Source organism: Phoca vitulina, unplaced genomic scaffold (assembly GCF_004348235.1).
Source record: "Phoca vitulina isolate PV1807 unplaced genomic scaffold, GSC_HSeal_1.0 scaffold1, whole genome shotgun sequence".
In the NCBI taxonomy this organism is placed as follows: Eukaryota; Metazoa; Chordata; class Mammalia; order Carnivora; family Phocidae; genus Phoca; species Phoca vitulina.
This window is the reverse complement of record NW_022589704.1, coordinates 107,728,914-107,745,952: the sequence shown is the minus strand read 5'-3', so window position 1 is coordinate 107,745,952 and position 17,039 is coordinate 107,728,914. Positions and strand designations below refer to the sequence as shown.

The following is a 17,039-nucleotide window of genomic DNA, read 5'->3' as shown; positions in this document are numbered from 1 at the left end:
GTTGCCCCAGGAGGCTGGCACATCAGAGGAGAAGGTGAAGCTGCAGAGCTGGCCCTTCCCTGAGTCAGGGGTTTCCTCATAGCTTGGCATCCACCAACCAGCTCCATGAGGGAGGTGGGAACCTGGCTGCCCCCAGGAATCAAGGGACCCTAGAGGGTCAGATTTGGACAGAGCTGGCCTGATCTGCACTCCTCGGGAAGCCCAAAGGTAGAGGAGGAGCTGAGCACAGGCGCCATAGCTCCCACCTCCCACGAAGGAAGAGTTGGGGGATCCTGGGGCAGGGGACACTTAAGGATGAGCTAATGGCTGGGGGTGTGAGCTGAGTCCTGATCTGAAACGAGAAACAAAATCCACAATTAATTGGATGCATTTGCTGAACCTAGGACAGGATCCAAATACTGTTGTTTTTCTGAAATATAAACTAAGCCCGGGGGTTATTAATTTGCATCCCCTCCCCACCCCCACAAGGACAGTCTAGCAGTCTGTCCTGGCAGTGGGCTTGGCTGAGCTAGAATGTCACCACCTTCCCCAAGCTGACTGTCTGTGAGTCTGGAGGAGGCCACGACCAAGGCGGCCCCGGGCCCTTCCTGAGGACATTGGGGGAGGCCCTGCCTTGGATCTGGTGGACCGGTGGGGGCCGCATCCTCATGTCTGATCCTGGCACTGCTGGCCCAGGGCGCTGCAGAAACTACCTTGAGGGAGAGCTGAGTCAGCACCGTGGGAAACCCATGGTCAGCAGCAGGGCAGAACCTGGTGCCTGCATTCCTGCTTTGTGCCACTGCACTCACAGGTCACCCTGCCCGTTGTGCACTCCAGGAGAGCTGGGGAGGCCGCCACCACATTCTGCAGCCAGCGCGGTGCTGCTCCTGAGCAATGCGGTAGAGAGAGAAGCCTCTAGGAGTCAGGCGCTCTCAGCACATCCTGAGACCCGGGATTCCAGCTCCTGTTCTCCTCTTTTATCTGGGACTTGGGCCAGCTACTTAACCCTTCCTGCTTTGGTTTGCTCCTCCGTAGAATGGGGTAACCATCCTCCCCGCTAGACCCAGAGTCTTTGAGGGTGGAGGCTGGTCCCACGGTGAGTCTGTGACCCTGGCACCTGCACACAGTAGACACTTAATGCTAAGCGAGTTGGAGTGAGGCTCCAGCGCAGAAGCAGTGGTAAAGGTTTTACAAAGCACCTTATGCGGTGTGGCAAGGTCGAAGGCTCGGGTTCAAATCCCAGCTCTGTTCCTCTCAAGCCCTTGACCTTGGGCAAGTTACTTATCCCCTCTGAGCTTCAGTTTCCTCTTTGTGAGGATTAAATGGGAGAATGGTGTCTCGATTTCACACCAAGGACAGAAAGTTGGGGTGCCAGCTCACGGAGCCAGCTCTACTCTGGGGTGGGGGTGGCTGGGGTGCCTTAGGAGGGTGTGGGGTGTTCGACTGTGCCTTGGCACTTTGTGTGTGTCTTGTTGGGCCATCTTGGCCAAGTCTAGGCCAACCTTGGCCCACTGGTGGTGCAGGAGTCCAGGCCCAGCATGAAATCTAGATGGTGGGCCTGAGGCCTTCAAGGAGGAAGGAAGGAGGCATTGCTTGGAGAGGACCTCACGGGGGCGGGGGTGGGGCGCTGGGTGACAACATGCCCCCCCTCTTTCCTTCCCACCCTTTCAGCTCTCCCACTCTGATTTCCTCTCCCTGTAGGCAACAGAATCCCTCCCAGCTTATAGACGATCCAGAAGTGTCCAGAGCTGTAGCACAGGGTGGCCAGGGGCCAACCTTCAGAATCTGGGATTGGGTGTCCATCCCCAGGCCTTGCCCCACTGTGGTCTTTCCTGTGTGCCTCTTCTGGCCCCTTCCCATGATTTTTAAATTTGTTTTTTTTTAAAAAGGATTGGTAACTCTGTCTGGCTGTTCAACTTTCCCTTTGTGTTGAATTGTGTTTCTCCTGGTAAGGAGGGCCCCAGGGGAGGAAGGGACAGGTGGGCATGAAACCCTCTCCAGCAGGCATAGAGGGTATTCTGGTGTTTGCTATGATTTTGGGGGGTCTTTGCCATCCCTCCCTGTCCTCACTGCCTCAGCCCTTCTGGAACCTTCGTGGGAGCTTGGATGTGTTGAGTGGAGGGATGCAGGCGAGATCCCTGGGGTCCCTCCTTAGTTGGTGAGACAGGGGTTCCAAGGCTGATGGTCTGCATGAGCCCCGGGAAGCCAAGTTGGACAGGTCTTTCACGGTCACCTGGTCCTCACTTCCCTCCTTTGGTTATAGAGGTAAGACTCTGAGACCTGAGAAGTGATGACATGCCCAGGTCTCTGTGGGCCCCACGTCATCCCCCTGAGCTGTCCCCGGCGCCAGCGAGGCCTCCAGCCCTCTGTTCCTGTGCACCGACCTCCTGTGTCTGCCGGGGCTTGGGGGGGGGTGGTGCCTTCCCCCTCAGTCTGCCCCTTGCCCACCCATTGCTTTAACCTCCCCCCAGAAGCGCAGAAAAACAGGATGCAGGATCAGCAGAAGGAAGCCTGCAAAAGCCTGTCCTGGCCCCTGAATATTCATTCCATCTCCCAGGGGCAGGGGCAGCCATGTGACGTCCCCCAGTCTGTGGATGGTCCCACTTGCTTTCCTGACCCCAGCCTTCACTCTCCACCGGATTACTGGATTACCAGGTGGTCAAACACCCCTTCCCCTCCGGTCCCTTCTCAAATCTCTCCCTGCCTCCACTAGTGAAATGCAGTGGAACTAGTCTTCGTCTGCTGGGGAGCACTGAACTATCCAGTCCTCACCTGTTGATTCCCCATCTGTGAAGTTGGGGGTCCCTGTGGTGCCCTCACAGGTACTGGGGACTTGTGGACAGTCCAGGGCTGAGGCAGGGACGTCTTGAGCACGGCTTTGGGGCAGATGACGGCCTGGGAGTGAGCACAGGGACCGGGGTGAGGCCCCCCTCCCCACTGGCTGCTGGGCCATGTGTGGGTTGTCTGCACTTTGGTGGGCTGGACTGGGTGGGAGCTATTTAAAGGTGATTGTGGGCGTTGCTCCTTTGAATAACAAAAGTAACAATAACCGAAATAGTAGCAATAATGTGTTTGGAAAAAAATACCACATATCTTATCTCCTTTAAGTACTGTTTAATAGTTCCAATTTCACAGATGTGGACATGGAGGATTCCAACTGGTGAAATAAATGAATGACCTGTTTGCATATTTAGGTCGAACTTCTCTGATAGAAACAGACATATGCAAAGGGCTTAGGGCATCTGGAGGGGCAAGTGAGCCCCTGTGGATGGGGTGGAGTCAGGGAAGCCTGCCTGGAAGAGGTCATTTGAAAGGCCAGCATGGGCTGGCATCATTAAGGAAGAAGGGTCTCCTTGTGGAGCTTGTGGGCACCCAGGGCTGAACTTTCTTGGTCCCAATGCAGGTGGGTACTTGACCCTCTCTTCCCCTGGCCCTGGCTTTGTACCCTGCTGAGCTGTGGGCTGGGCCCATGCTTTGTTGCTCTTCCACACAGGCTGTTCCCCCACTGAGCTAAGGAAGCAGCCGATGAGGGTTCTGTGGGAGGCGGTGCACTGGAGGGGCAGAGTCCACCCCTCTGTCGATGGCCTAAGTCCTGGAGCCTGGGGCTGAGAATAGCACCCACACATGCATGGAGGGGACAGATGGGGTGGGTGGTGGCCCTGGGGGTGGTTGTGCTGACATCTCTGAACAGGTGGTGTGGGGTGTTGGGCCAAGGGTGGGGTCGTTCCTGCCCTCTGCAGGCCCCACGCAGCATGACAGGAGGCCCTGTGTCACTCAGATGCCCTGGCTGCGAGCCTTCTCTGGGCCTGTTCGTAGAGTGGGCTGTATCCCAGGTCCATGCCAGGAATGTCCAGGTGCATCAGGGCTACTAATGGTGGCTGCTGCTGGTCATAGCTGCTGTTTGGTTTCCACGGGATCTACCATTTTACCCTCTTACTACCAAAGGGGGCCAGGGTAAGGGGGTGGCGTGTAGGGTCCCTGCAGAGCCTTGGGGTAGAGGAGGCTGCTGAGGGGAGGTGGATTGGTGTTTGCCGTCCACCAGGAGTGCGTAAGCCTGAGTGAGTCACAGGGAGCAGGTGCGCTTGGTGGCAGGCACCAGGGAAGGCGTGTGTGGGCTGGGGGTGGGAGGGTGGGGCAGGGTGGGGACTAGGTGGGAGAGGCTGCCTGAACTTTCTGGCTTCGGTATAAGGCATCCCAGGTCAAGATAAGAGTAAAGGAATAGAAAGGAAATCAGCCACCACTTTGTGCTGGGCCCTCTTACCTACTCAACCATTCTTCATCCTTAATCCTCCCCTTGAGGGAGAGGTCTTGGCTCCATTTTACTGATGAAGCTCAGGGCTCAGAAAGGGGTACTCCCTGCCCAGGTTGCCCAGCCTGGGCCTGCTCCCTGAATCTTCTGTTGTGGGGCCTCTCATAGCAGAAGAGGTCCTGAGAGGGAGATGCTCCGCCCTCTCTCCTCTTCCCTTAGCAGCTTTTGCGACCAGACACCCTGAGCTGGACGTCCCAGAGCAGGAGTGGCTGAGGGGGGAAGTGGGCAGGGAATGGGGGGTTCAGGAGCCTGATAGTGGGGTCTGCCCTGGCCGCCCTGGGGTCCTGGCTGTTGTGTCCCCACCTCCCTCCCCGACATCTCTGGGCACCTCAGACTCACCACAACCCTCAGCTGTCCCTGTCTTGGGTGATGACTGCTCCTTCCCTCTTGTTGCTCAAATCCTGGAGTCTCCTTTGCTTCTCTCTGTCACCCCAAATTCAGCCACTTCTCACCATTTCCTGCCTTTGCCAAACCACCTTTAGCTCTACCTGGGCCATTGCAGACACCTTTTAAATGGGCTCCCTGCTTCACCCTGCTCTTGAGTCTGTCCCCACAGGGTAGCCTGGGTGTTCTAACACTGAGGGTCAGGTCAGAGCTCCCCAGGGCTTCCTATTCCCTGCAGAGATTCAGAGCCAGAGTTTTCCAGGGGCGTCCAGCGAAGGCCCTGTGGTCTGGCCCTTGCTGTTAGGGCAGTTTGTGCAGTGGTGAGAGCACATGGCCTTTGGAACCAGGCGTGGGGTTTGGATGCCAGCCACCCAGCTGGCTGGCTGTGTAACCCTGGGGAGATTTTAAAGCAGTGCCTCAGTTTCTTCATCTGCAAAGTGGGGATAATACTAGTACTCCTTTTTGAGGATTTGGGGAGATAGATAGATGAATCAGGTGAAGTGCTCAGCACCTGGTGTTTTAGGACTTCTTCCTCCTTCACCCACCCTCTTACTTTCCCTTTGTGCTGACCTTGCTCTTCCGACCTCAGGGTCTTTGCACTTGCTTGTCTTCTGTTTGGTAAGCTCTCTCTCCTTCATCAGGTCTCAGCTGTCACTTCCCTGAGCTACTTCCTAAGAACAGCACCTCCCTTGCCTCACTCTTTCTGTGCACTGCCATATTTTTGTTTAGAGACTTGTATTACCACCAGTCATGCCTCTTCTTCAGACTGTTGGCTCAGGGATCTTGCTTCGCTCCCTGAAGAACAGAGCCAGGCAGGCTGGGGGAGGGTGTCCAAGATGAGCCCCCATGAGAGCTCTCCCAGCCCAGGGGGCCACATCCCGGAGTCCAGGGGTAGGGACTCCTTACCATGGACAGCATGTGAGGGGCAAAATCAAGTGGGAGCTCCTGAGGAGGGAGCAGCTTTGGCCCTCCTGGAAAGTTGGTAAAAAGTTCCTTTCTCCCCCTGGAGTGTGGATGGGAGGAGTGGAGGGCTCTTTGGGGAGGTCTGGACAGTTGGGTGGTTTCTGATTGTGGAAGGGGGAGGCCTGCCTCCGTCTGGGTGGTTCTGGCCCTTCCAGAAGACCTCCTACTCACGTGGAAGACTGGTTCTGCTGTCGACTAGGGAGGGGCTCAGCTTGGTGGGTGGTCCCTGAGGGGAGGGGCGCCTTTCCCCAGCCTGGGCCCCTCCAGCACTCCCTCGGGCCTCCAGTGCTTCTTTTAGCCTAAACCTCCTTTCTGCTGACTTGGCCCTGAGATCACGGGCTTTGGGCCTCAGTCTCCTCATCTCTTCTCACGGATTTGGAGAACACCTGTAAGCCTTTAGGATGCCTTTGGATGAGTGACTGCTGCTGTTTTGTGGCTTCCAGCTCACCCACCCCAGCTCAGCTGGGCCCTTCTGGCTCTCCCTAACCCCTTCCCCATCCTGACGTTGGCCCTGCTGCCTCTGCTCCCCTGTGCTCTGTTCGGGGCTGTTCCGGCCTCCCCACCCCAGCCCACCCTAGCTTCCCCTGGGCTCTGGGTGGCCCTAGCCTGGCCACTGGCCACAGGCTTATCTGCTGAACAGGCTGGAATTTCAGGCCCCCTGGGAGGGGAGGGGAGAGGGGAAGGGGGGGCTTTCATCCACAGTCCCCTGGGGAGGGAGCCTTCCCTTCCACCTGGAGAGGTGGGTATGGAGGAAGAGCAGCCCCCGGCCCCCCCACCTGTCTCGGAGGTTAGGCTTCCAGCCCTGGGACTGACGGACTGACAACTGACGAGGGCCATAGAGCTGTCTGCACTCTGGCTTTTGACCAATGAGTCACATTTCAAGGCATTGTGGTGGGGCTGATATCTGTGGTGGCCAAGTTTTTATAAATCCAGTTAAGGATGTAAAAAAGAAAATCAAACATTGCTCTTCACTCTCACCAGTGTTTCGTAAAGGAAAGGGAAAATCGCTAAAAGAGGAAGGAGGTAATTTTAGAGTGACCGTCTCCCAAGCAAGGCCAGTTGGCTTCCTCAGCCAGTCAGCCGTTCTTACTGGGGGCCCACAGAAAAAGATGATGAGTCTTTGTGGACTGGTGTCAGGGAACAGTGACTTCCAGAACACGAGGACTTGTTAAAAAAACAGATCACCAAGTGGGGGTGAGGTGAGGAGCTTCCTGGGTTGGGGGAGGGGCGGGGTGTGTGCCCAGCCCCACCTCAGTTGGCCAGTAGGAATGTGGAAATGTTTTTCTAGTTTTGTATTTCATGGCAAAAATCTTTGCAAACTTTGCATTCTGCTACACAATCTATCTGTGTTGGCTATGTCGCGAAAGTGCTTTTTTGTTTTTAGAGAGGGAGAGAGAGAGTTGGGGACAGAGGGAAAGGGAGAGGGAGAATCCTAAGCAGGCTCCACGCCCAGCGCAGAGCTCAATCCCACAACCCTGAGATCAGGATCTAACCGAAATCAAGGGTCAGATGCTTAACCGACTGAGCCACCCAGGCACCCCTTCAAAAGTGCTTTCTTTAGCAGCTAAATCTTTGGAATGCAGCAAGATGGAGTCGCAGCAAAATGAATCTTTTGTAGTAAACTCTAAACATACCGCCTGTGATGGCTGGGTGTCTGTGTACTCCCCACTTGAGAATTACAAGTTGAATTTGGGCTTTGGAGTCCATCAGGTTTGGGGGCCTGGCTCTGCCACTCATCAGCCGAGTGACCTCCCTGACCCTCAGTTCCTTCATCTGTAAAATGAGACAACAGTGCTCACCTCAGGAAGTCCTGCTGATGTGAGCCCAGCCGGAAGGGGGTGTCAGAGGTGGTGGGCCCCCTCAAGGTACGTCCTCGGACCCGGCTCCTCGGGGTCATGCCTTGCAGTGTGATCTTCATGGAGCTCAGGAGGAGGGGGAGCCCAGCTGGGCTGCGATCTGACGGTGAGGGGACCGCTCCAGAGTGGGAGGTGAGCTAGCAACACTTTTCCCCTGGGAGGAAGGCAGGATGTCAGATGCCAGTCCTCAGAGCCAGCCTCTCTTGCCACCACCTTGCAGCCAGCCTGGGGAAATGGAGGTCTTAGGATGGGGATACAGCAAGACCAAGAGAAGGGACCAGGGCCCCTTGGCAAGGCTTGTTTTTTGGGGGCAGAAGTGTGTGTGTGTGCGTGCGTGCATGTGTGTGTGTGTGTGTGCGTGCGTGTGTGCATGAGTGTGTGTGTGTGTTTAGGGTGGGGAGAGGGAGCTGGAGTCTGGAGGCTCTCTCTCCTCCCTGAGACCCACCTGCCTGGGTCTGCTAGGTCCTTGCCTGGCCTGGAGCCCAGCTTGCTTGAGCTCTGAGCTACTGTTGGTTTCCCTTTCTCTGGTTTTCTCTCCATTTCCCCTTCCTCATTCTGGCTTCTCCTTGCACAGCATCTCCTGGTCTCTGCTCTGCTTCTCGCCTGGCTCTGCAGCCTCCTTGTGGTTCCTGCCGCCTTCCTACCATGCCTGGGGGCGACTGAAGGGCCGTGGGCAGGAGGCCCACGAGGAAGTGTGTGTGAGTGTGTGTGCATAGACACGTGGGCGAGCATCAGCACGTGAACACGAGGGTATTGGGTGCTCCTGTGGCCTGCTCATGGGAGCCTGGGAGTCTGCAGACGGTTGCCGCGTGGGGGGCCTCGGTGCTGGGGAGCATTCTTGCCTCCTGGGGATGGAATGCTGTTCCTGGCTCTTGCCCAAGGCTCATGTTTCAACATTTATCTTTCTTCAAAAGTCTTGTAAGTTGTAAGGGAAAGCCTGATGTGTGGCCAGCCTGGCACTGCAGGAGGGCTAAGGAGTTTTATTGGCCAGGGCCACTCTGCTGTGTCTTCTGGACTCGCTTTCTGGGACCCTGGGCTCTGCTCCTAGGCAGGAGCCTCAGTGGTTTCTCCCTACTGCCGGCTGCAGCGGGGCTGGAGTGGGGCCACACTCTTTCCCGGAGAGGTCAGGCCCCTCATTCTCCCCCTCTCCCCTTGGCACAACCCAAAAGCACAGCAGCAGCTCTGGGGCCGCTCACCGTGACAGACCGGTGCCTGGGAGACCCCCAGCCTTTGGGGGAAGCACGGCTGCCTGCTCTGAAAGCAGAGCTGCCTGACTGCTCTGTGAGTTCGTTCACTGGGCTCTCTGGGAGGAGGGGCAGACTTTGCTGGGGCTGCATGCTAGATGAGAAGATGCAGCCACTTCCTTGTGCCCAGGGGCAAGAGCCACAGCCCTGGAGGGGCACCCGGTAGAAAGGACCCAGGAGTCAGGAGCCCTGGGTCTAGCCTTGGCCAGGCAACAGGCTACCTCTGCACTCTTGCCTCCCTCTTCTTTCTCGTTAAGTGAGAGTGCCAGGGGCCCACTGTAGAAGAAGGGGCCAGGGGAGGAGGGTCCTGGGGAAGAGCCTCAGCCTGCAGCACAGCAGGGTTCAGCAAGGCTGGTGGGGTATCCTCAGGCCAGACTTACCTGTTGGAGCCCATTGCCTCTGCCACCCCCCCCACCCCCACTCAGTCACTGGCCAGAGCAGCCCACGGGCGGTGTGGCCTCAGCTGGGACACAGTGATGGTCTAGCTCATTTGCCACAGCAGATGAGATCTGAGCCACATGTTCACGGCCACCGCAAAGCCACAGTGTCCTGGCTTTGCTCCTTCTTAGCCATGTGGCTGAATTACTTAATGTCTCAGCCTTACCTTTCTTATCTCTAAAGTGGGGCTAAGAATATGTAGCTCAGGACATGGCCTCAAGATTAAATGAGATACTCAGGAGCAAGGCTACCCAGTAGCAGTGAACACACCTCCCCCTGAAGACAAGCAGGGCCCCTTGGAGAAATGGCTGATTTTAGGGGCAGATGCAATGTGTCAGAGAGTGGTGGGCTTGGGGGCCTACCTCCCTTCTCTCCTGTGCTCTCTTGTGGGTGCTGCTGGGGGGTCCTTCCCAGCTCCTGGGTTGCCAGAGGGTCTGAGAGGAGCGTGGGAACAGGCTCAGGCCACTAGTGTCAGGGCCCATCCCGTGGGTCGAGGGGCCCTGCAGCATAGGAACAGGGGGAACAGGGGCCTGGCTCTGCAGTGCCCACAGAGCTCCCTAACATGGCCCACCCCTGCTCTGTGTGGCAGAGATGGAGGAGAAGGAGGCAGCCAGAGCTGAACACAGAGAGAAAGCCCCAGGGTGACAGGGAGGGAGCCAGAAACCCAGAGGCCCGTGGGCAGAGGGGGCAGAATATGCCAGACTGGCATGTCTGCCTGGGGGAGGGGGCAGCTCTGGCCTTTCGCCTCTTGGGGAGTCTCCCTCAGAAGAGAGCCCAGCTGTGTGTGCTGAGCAATCTGTGGGAAAACCTGGCCTTACACCTGCCTGCCCATCTGTCTGTCGGTCTGCCTGTCCTGCCTGTCTGGGAGGTGTGTGTGAGGTGCGAGGACGTGCATCCTGTTGCTGTGGTCCCCCGGACCGCAAGCTCTCCTGGGAGGAAGCAGTGAGGTGGCAACACCCAGCCCCCCGGGTACAGCTCACTTCGCCACCAACCCTGTCGGAGGCAGCGACCGGGCAGGTGCCGGGAGGAGATGATGAGAAAGGTAAAGGTCTGTTGGGGTCTCAGCAGCTGGGCGGTGGGTCTTTGGAGGGGAGCTGGACGAGGCCCCTCCCCACCGCTTGTGTGTGTGTGAGTGTGTGTATGTGTGTGTGTGTGGAGGGGTTGGGGTTCTGGGGACGCTCGGGGTGAGGTGTGAGTGGGTCCCCATCTTGGCTGGCTGTGTGAGATGCCTGTGCTGCAGCCGTGACAAGGGTGCTGTAGCTGCTGGGGGAGCCCCCAGCTTTCCTGTCTGGCCCAGAGCCTGGGGACCAGGGCTGACTGGGAACATGGGCCCTGCCTCCCTTGGGCTTCCCTCCTGGGCCTCTGGACTTGGCTCTTTTCCCCAGCCTTGGGTTCTAGAAAGCACTTACTCCTGCCCTGTGCCATGCCATTCAGATGTGAGTGTGTGTCCCCTCAATGCCGGAGAACCCGGTCCCTCCCTGGAGGAAGGAGGGGTTAGAGCCCCCGGGAGGGGATTGCCCTGAGTTCAGGGCTCCAGGCAGGGCCACCCGCTGTCAGCCCAGTGGGTGAGTGCCCGCAGACATGCTTATCCACACTGTATCAGCTGGGCTGGAGTGCCTTGTGCCCGATGAGGCCTACTGGGTGCCCCTCCTCCAGTTTTGGGGGCTGGGAGCGGCAGAGAAGCTCAGAGCTTACTCCTGAGTGTAAGACCTTAGGCTATGTGTCCTGATTTATCTGTGCTCACCTGCCATCTGTCACATGGAGGTGAAGACGCTCACCTGTAAGAGGGAGCGCTTGGTGACTGTAAAGTGCTTTGTTCAGTGCTCCTTGAATAGTAAGTGATCAACTGCTCCTAGTTCAAACAAGCCTGGCCCCCAGGGACCTTCCTGTTCCTCTAGGGTCGGTGGTCATGCAAGTGTGACTGTGCAGAGACACAGGCGCCTTGTCCCAGGGGTCATTTGCTGGCTGGGAGGAGGAGAGGTGAGGGTTTGGCAGGACTCCCCATACGGGCTGTGGGAGTGGGATGCTCTGGGCTGTGAGTAAGGTCACAGCAGAGAGGCTGGGGAAGGGGCACCTCCCTCCTCCGAAGCTCCGCCCGAGCCCTGGGGAGCCTCCTACCCTGCTCTGGGAGGGGCTGCTGGCCCCGGGTCACGGCCCAGGTTCAGTGAGGCTGAAGTGTGGATGCTGTCAGAGGCGGCTTTGTTTCTGCCACCAGCTGCCCGGCTCTGCCCTGCCCCAGACTGTCCCTTCTGAGGCAGGTTGGCGCCACTGCTATCTGGCTGGGCTGAGGACGTGTTGAGAAGCCATGGCCCCGATGAGGCTTTCTGGACTGCTGGCCGCTGGGCTGCTGAACCGTCCCCACTCCCTGCCCCTGGGCTAACACCAAGGTGTGGCAGGGCCTGTGCACCTGTCCTCTGTCCCATCGTCAGAGAGGCTCCCTGTGTTTATTACAAAGGGAGACATGTGTGACAAGTGTGTAAGTGTGTGTGACACCAGAGTGTCTGGGGCCCTCCCCCTACATAACCCTGGATAGACAGTGGGAATCCTGCCTCTCGGCCACCAGGCCCTCCTGCCCACCTGACTCCTGCTCATCCTTTGAACCCACCTTGGCTGTCCCGCATTCTCTGAGCCCCCCCGGGAAGCCAGCCCCTCTGGACACCCAGAGTCCCCCTGCTGCTCTCAGTGGTCTGTGTGTGAGCTTGGCACAAGGAGACCCCACTAACCGTGTATTGAATGGGTGGAGCACTGTGCCGCTGAGGGCCATGTCCATGGCCACAGCTTCCCTCTTGCTGAGTAGAGGGCTGAGTGCATGCGTGTGTGTCCGAGGTGAAGGCACTGGTGGGGGCTGAAGAGCGCAACCTTGGGGCCTCTCCTGGGGATGGGGCAGATGGCAGCATGGCTGAATAGCTTTCAGGTGGTGGGGAGGGGATTGGTCATGGTCAGCCAGCAGCTGATCAGGCAGGGGTTCCAGTTACAGAGGGTGGACAAAAGGAAGCTGGTAGCGGGAGGTTGTGGGATTTTACTGGACCGAATTTTGTCCTGGTGCCTCTTCGAGGCAGGCACGCCCAGCTTGTGTTTCCCCCAGTAGCCATTCCAGCAGCGCCTTGAGGTTGGGGACCCAGGCTGTGTGCCCTCCTTCTGTCATCTCTAAAATGGGGGTGGGTACAGTGAGGATTAACAAGGCCAAGGCCAGCACGCACTCACCGCGCATTTTCTCAAGCCTTGGCCCCACGGTGGTCACCGTTTGAGGTGTGGAGAGGTTAAGCAGTTAGCCTGAGGTCATGCGGAGCCGGGAGCCTGGCCCACCTTCCTGTGCTGGCCACCCCCCTGCACACTGCCTTGTCAGGCCCACGTCACCCAAGACCAGACCTCAGGTTAATGTGAGTGCTAGCTCTAGCCCTAGTTTCAAGGGTGACCTTTCACGGTGAGCTTTCTGGCCATGAGTCAGGCTGGGTGCCTTCTGTACACAACCTTTCCATTTTGCAGAAGAGGATACTTCGTCTGAGAGATGGGATGCTTTGTTCAAGGTCTTGACTCTGTCCTCACAGCTCACGGCTTAGATTAGCCAGCAGCCACCAAGAGCAAGCGGTGTGTCGGGCCTGTCCCCAGCCCTCTTCAGGAGCCGGGGATATGGAAAAGGCTGGACGCCGTCTGTGACCTCACACTTTTCATGTGGCTGGTGCAGAGCCAGAGGCAGATGCATGGGCACGTTACGGAGTAGTGAGGGGAGTAGGTCCCCGGCCCTAACTGCTCTGGGGTGTGTGGGGGAGAGAGGGCAGGGCAGCTTCACGGGGGTGTCATCTGAGCCAGGTTTTGAAGGATGGATAGGATGTGCCTTATAAACTATCCATCCTTCAAACCTTGGTTCAGATGACTCCCCCGTGAAGCTGCCCTTCAGGTGGGTGCCAGTGTTCCCTGTATTTTCCAGACAATGCCCTTGAGGCTCAGAGAGAAAGTCCCCTTTCTCAGTGTCTTCTCACTGCCGGGCCTGGCTCGCTGTGGCCGGCCTGACGATCTCCCTGGTGGAGCACGGTTGGGGAACTGGGCCCAGGTGTGCGTGTCTGGGTGCAGATCTGGGGGCTTGGAGCCCTCGGGCACTCTGGTGGCAGGACTGGGATTAGGGACCTTTTGCTGACTGCGTACATCTCCTCAGGGAGAAGAGAGGAAGGGGTTGGACGGGGCCACTTCCCAGTCCTCCTGTCTTGAGGGCCGACCAGGCCTTGATCCTGCTTCCTGGGAGCCTCTTGCCCACTCCAGCGGCCTCTGTTGACTTCTGGAAGTTCTTTTCCACCTGGTGTTCCATTTCTGTCTTTGGAGGTGGTGGGGCCAAGGGGCTGGCGTCTGATAGTGGGGTGAGTCACCCACTCAAGCTCCATGCAGAGTGGGCCAGGCGCCTCCACAGCTCCACCCCATTTCCACGGGACCAGCTGTGTATGGTTGCCAAGGGGGAGGTGGGGGGGAGCCCGTGGCTGGCAGGAAGTGCTGATTTTCTTGCTCTTGGTGGCTTTGTTTTGCTTTGTGCCTCTCACCTCAGTGTCAGCCCTTGGCCTACAGCTGCACTTGCCCAATAAACTGTGCTGTGACCATTACAGCGCAAAGTTGTTGGTGGGCTCCTCTCCCAGGCCTACCCCCTGCTCCTCCTGCTGCGTGTATCCTCCCTCACCATCCTCTGTGACTTGTGGTCACCTTGGGCTGTTTGAAATTCCCTGGTAATGTACCTCACATCTCTCTGGTCTCCGCGCCTTTGCTGCATGCTCTCCCTGCTGTTGAGCTGCCACTTCCCCTAGGAAGTCTTCCCTGATTGCCCAGGCTGCATGGGCTCTCCACCCCAGGCTCCTGCAGTGCTGTGTGCTTCCCTCTGTCTGGATCCATGTCAGATTGATGTCTGCTACCCCAGCAGAGGGGCCCATGGCTGTGCACAGAGCCGGCACTTGGTGAGGTGGCTAAATGAACACGCCGAGAGAAGGTCTGGCCGTGGCCCCCGAGCCTGCTGGAGATGGTGCAGCCGGCGGCCTAGGCCATCCTAGGGCCAGTCAGAGCTGGGAAGGGTCCGGGCTCTCTGTTCTGGGACAGGGCGTCCCTCGGTTCAGGCTGCCGATTTTCCCTCCGCCTGTCACCCCCACCCACTGCCACCTTTCTTCTCATTCGTTTTTGTTTGTTTGTTTTTTTTTAAATTTTATTTATTTATTTGAGAGAGAGAGAGAGAGAGAGAGCACGAGCATGGGGGAGGGGCAGAGGGAGAGAGAGAAGCAGACTCCCCAGTGAACAGGGAGCCCAGTGCGGGGCTCAATCCCAGGACCCCGGGATCATGACCTGAGCCGAAGGCAGACGCTTAACGACTGAACCACCCAGGCGCCCCAGCTTCCCCTTTCTGCACCCTATCTCTCCTCTTTCTCTTTGCCTGTCCTCCCCTCCCCTGTTGCCCTTGCCCTTCCTCGCCTCCACCCTCCCATCATACTTCCTCTCAGGCTCCTGATCCAGCTCCTTTTTCTAAGTCTTTCCCCCTCTTCTGGCCCTGGGTCTCTCTGCTGCTACCCAGCCCTCTTCCCACCTCTGCCCTCCCCTCCCACTCTCCCCACACAGCTGAGAAAGCACAGTTGTGACTCATCAGGGGGAGAGTCCGCCTCTGAGATGTCTAGTTGGGGGTAGAGTGGGTAGCTGTAAACCCATGTGTGTGAGTGTGTGTGTGTGAGTGTGTGTGTGAGTGTGAGTGTGAGTGTGGCCAGGAGTGGGCCCAGCTTGGCCCTCTGGGCTGTAGAGAAGGGAGCAGGTCATATCTGAAAATCTAGTCAGATTGCGAGCTGGCTCCCACTGACACGAAGAGCCTGACCCCTGGCCGCCCCTCGCTGCCCTCTGTGTCCTGGGGTAGTTACCTCCTGCTCAGGGCTGCTCTGCTCCTCCCTCTGGTATTCCTGAGTCTTGGGCCCAGGAAATGGAGTCATGTGGGGTGGTGGGGCTGCCCTTACCTGGGCCCTCTTGTGCTCAACTCACTTTTTAGCCACCAGGGTTGGGGTGGAGCCCCCAGGGGTGCAGTGTGAGATCAGCAAGGAGGGGTGCCTGACCCCTCAAGCTTTCTTTGAGGGTATCCCCCTCCTCCTGGTTTCAGTCACTCCAGCAAGCCTGACCTAAGCTCCTCCGCTTGGCCGATAGAGGATGAGGAGGTCTCAAGGCTTGGTGGACTCAGGGTTGCTTTTGGGGATCACAGCAGCCATGAAATCTTCTGATGGTCCCAGTGCCCTGGGCTGCATGATGCTGGCTGTGGGCCCCCAGGACGCTGGCTGGGGTGGGAAGCCATCTGTGGTACTGGTGATTGGGCACTCTTGGTTTGGCCACCCTCTTTCTCATGGTAACGCTTCCCTTCTCTCGCCGCCTTGGCAGGTCCTCCAGAAACTGGGAAAGGCAGATGAGACAAAAGATGAGCAGTTTGAACAGTGTGTCCAGAATTTCAACAAGCAGCTGGTGAGTGTGGGTGGCCTTTGGCCTTAGGGAGCTTGTGCAAAGTGGAAGGGAGGCTGCCAGGTAAAAAATGTCAAGAGCTGAGTTTGTGGAGTTAGAGAGCTGGGAGAAGGGGCCAGTGTGGGCTGGCAAAGTCACGGAAGACTTCCTGGAAGAGGGAGCACTGGCTCTGGGCATGGACCAAGGGGCATGGACCAAAGAGCCATGGAGGGAGGGCTGGGGGGTATACTTTAGGTCTTTGATAAGGCATATGAAGGCCTGGGGCAGGTTGGGGGGGTGGTAGGGGTTGGGGGGGAGCAGGCAATAGATTTTGGCCAGACTCTGGAAAACCTTGAATGTCAAAGCAAGTGAGAGCTAAAGAAGCTTCTTGTGAGGAGAGTGGCGTTTGCAGAGTTTACTGTGGGAGCAGAGCAGACAGGATCTGATTTGAGCACCTGCTGAGCATGGCCTATGGATGCCTCCCAATAGCCCTGTAAGGTATCCAGTATCATCGTTCCCCTTTTATAGATGAAGAAGTTGAGGCTCAGAGAAGTTGGGTAATTTGTCCAAGGCCATCCTGCTTTGGGAGTGGATTTAGATCCATACTTGTTTGGTTCCAAAGATTGCAATGGCACCCTTACCAAATTCCTTTAGATAGTTCAGAGACCAGTGACAGAAGGGGCTTAATCAGGTTGGCAGCCTGGGGGCAGTGGTTAGATACAAGGGAGGACTTCCTGACTGAAGGACCCTGAATACTTTAACTGGGATGTCCCTGAAACCTTTTCCCTCACATAAATCTGCTAAGTCTAAAATTAGCCACTTTTTTTTTTTCCATGACCCTGAGATCAAGACCTGAGCTGAGATCAAGAGTCAGACGCTTAACCTACTGGGCCACCCAGGTGCCCCTAGAATTAGCCATTTCTGTGGGTGTATCTGAAGATATAGAAGGGGGGGAATGAGATAACCCTGGTGGTTCTCCCCTCTCTGGGAAGGGCCCGGTGGCAGGAAGTGAGGGAGAGCTGGGCCATGGCCCTGTGGCTTCTGCAGGCCAGCCCCCAGTGAGAACAGGTGGGGATGGAGGCCAGCAGGGGCCACAAGGAATGGGAATGGGCATGGGGGGGTGGGGTCATGGTCTAAGCTGTGCTAGGAAAGGGGCCAAATAGGCCCAGACTTGGGGCTGGGAAGGACCAGGCCTCTCCCTACTCCTCGTTTATGCCTGAGCCCTCTGAAAGCACTGAAGGTGCCCACCAATACCTCTGCAGCTGGAATTAAACCCAGGGGAGGGGGCTTTCTTTGGAGAACTTTGACAGTCCACTGGCCAGGAGCTGGGAGCTGGGGAGCATGCTGGGAGAGGGACAGGGGCATGCTAGGAGAGGCCCATGGGCCATGTTGGGGGAGAGTAGGGGGCATGCTGGGAGAGAGTTGGGGGGG

General features: G+C 57.6%; 1 protein-coding gene across 10 annotated transcripts in view; it reads left to right on the top strand.

Moving 5' to 3' along the window:
* BIN1 (bridging integrator 1) overlaps positions 1-17,039 on the top strand; it is a 63,677-nt gene that overhangs the window by 19,777 nt on the left and 26,861 nt on the right. For all 10 annotated transcript variants that reach the window (XM_032412508.1, XM_032412518.1, XM_032412498.1 and 7 more), the window contains exon 2: positions 15,552-15,632. In XM_032412508.1, the coding sequence (XP_032268399.1) occupies positions 15,552-15,632 (81 nt within the window). The remainder of the gene's footprint in view (positions 1-15,551; positions 15,633-17,039) is intronic.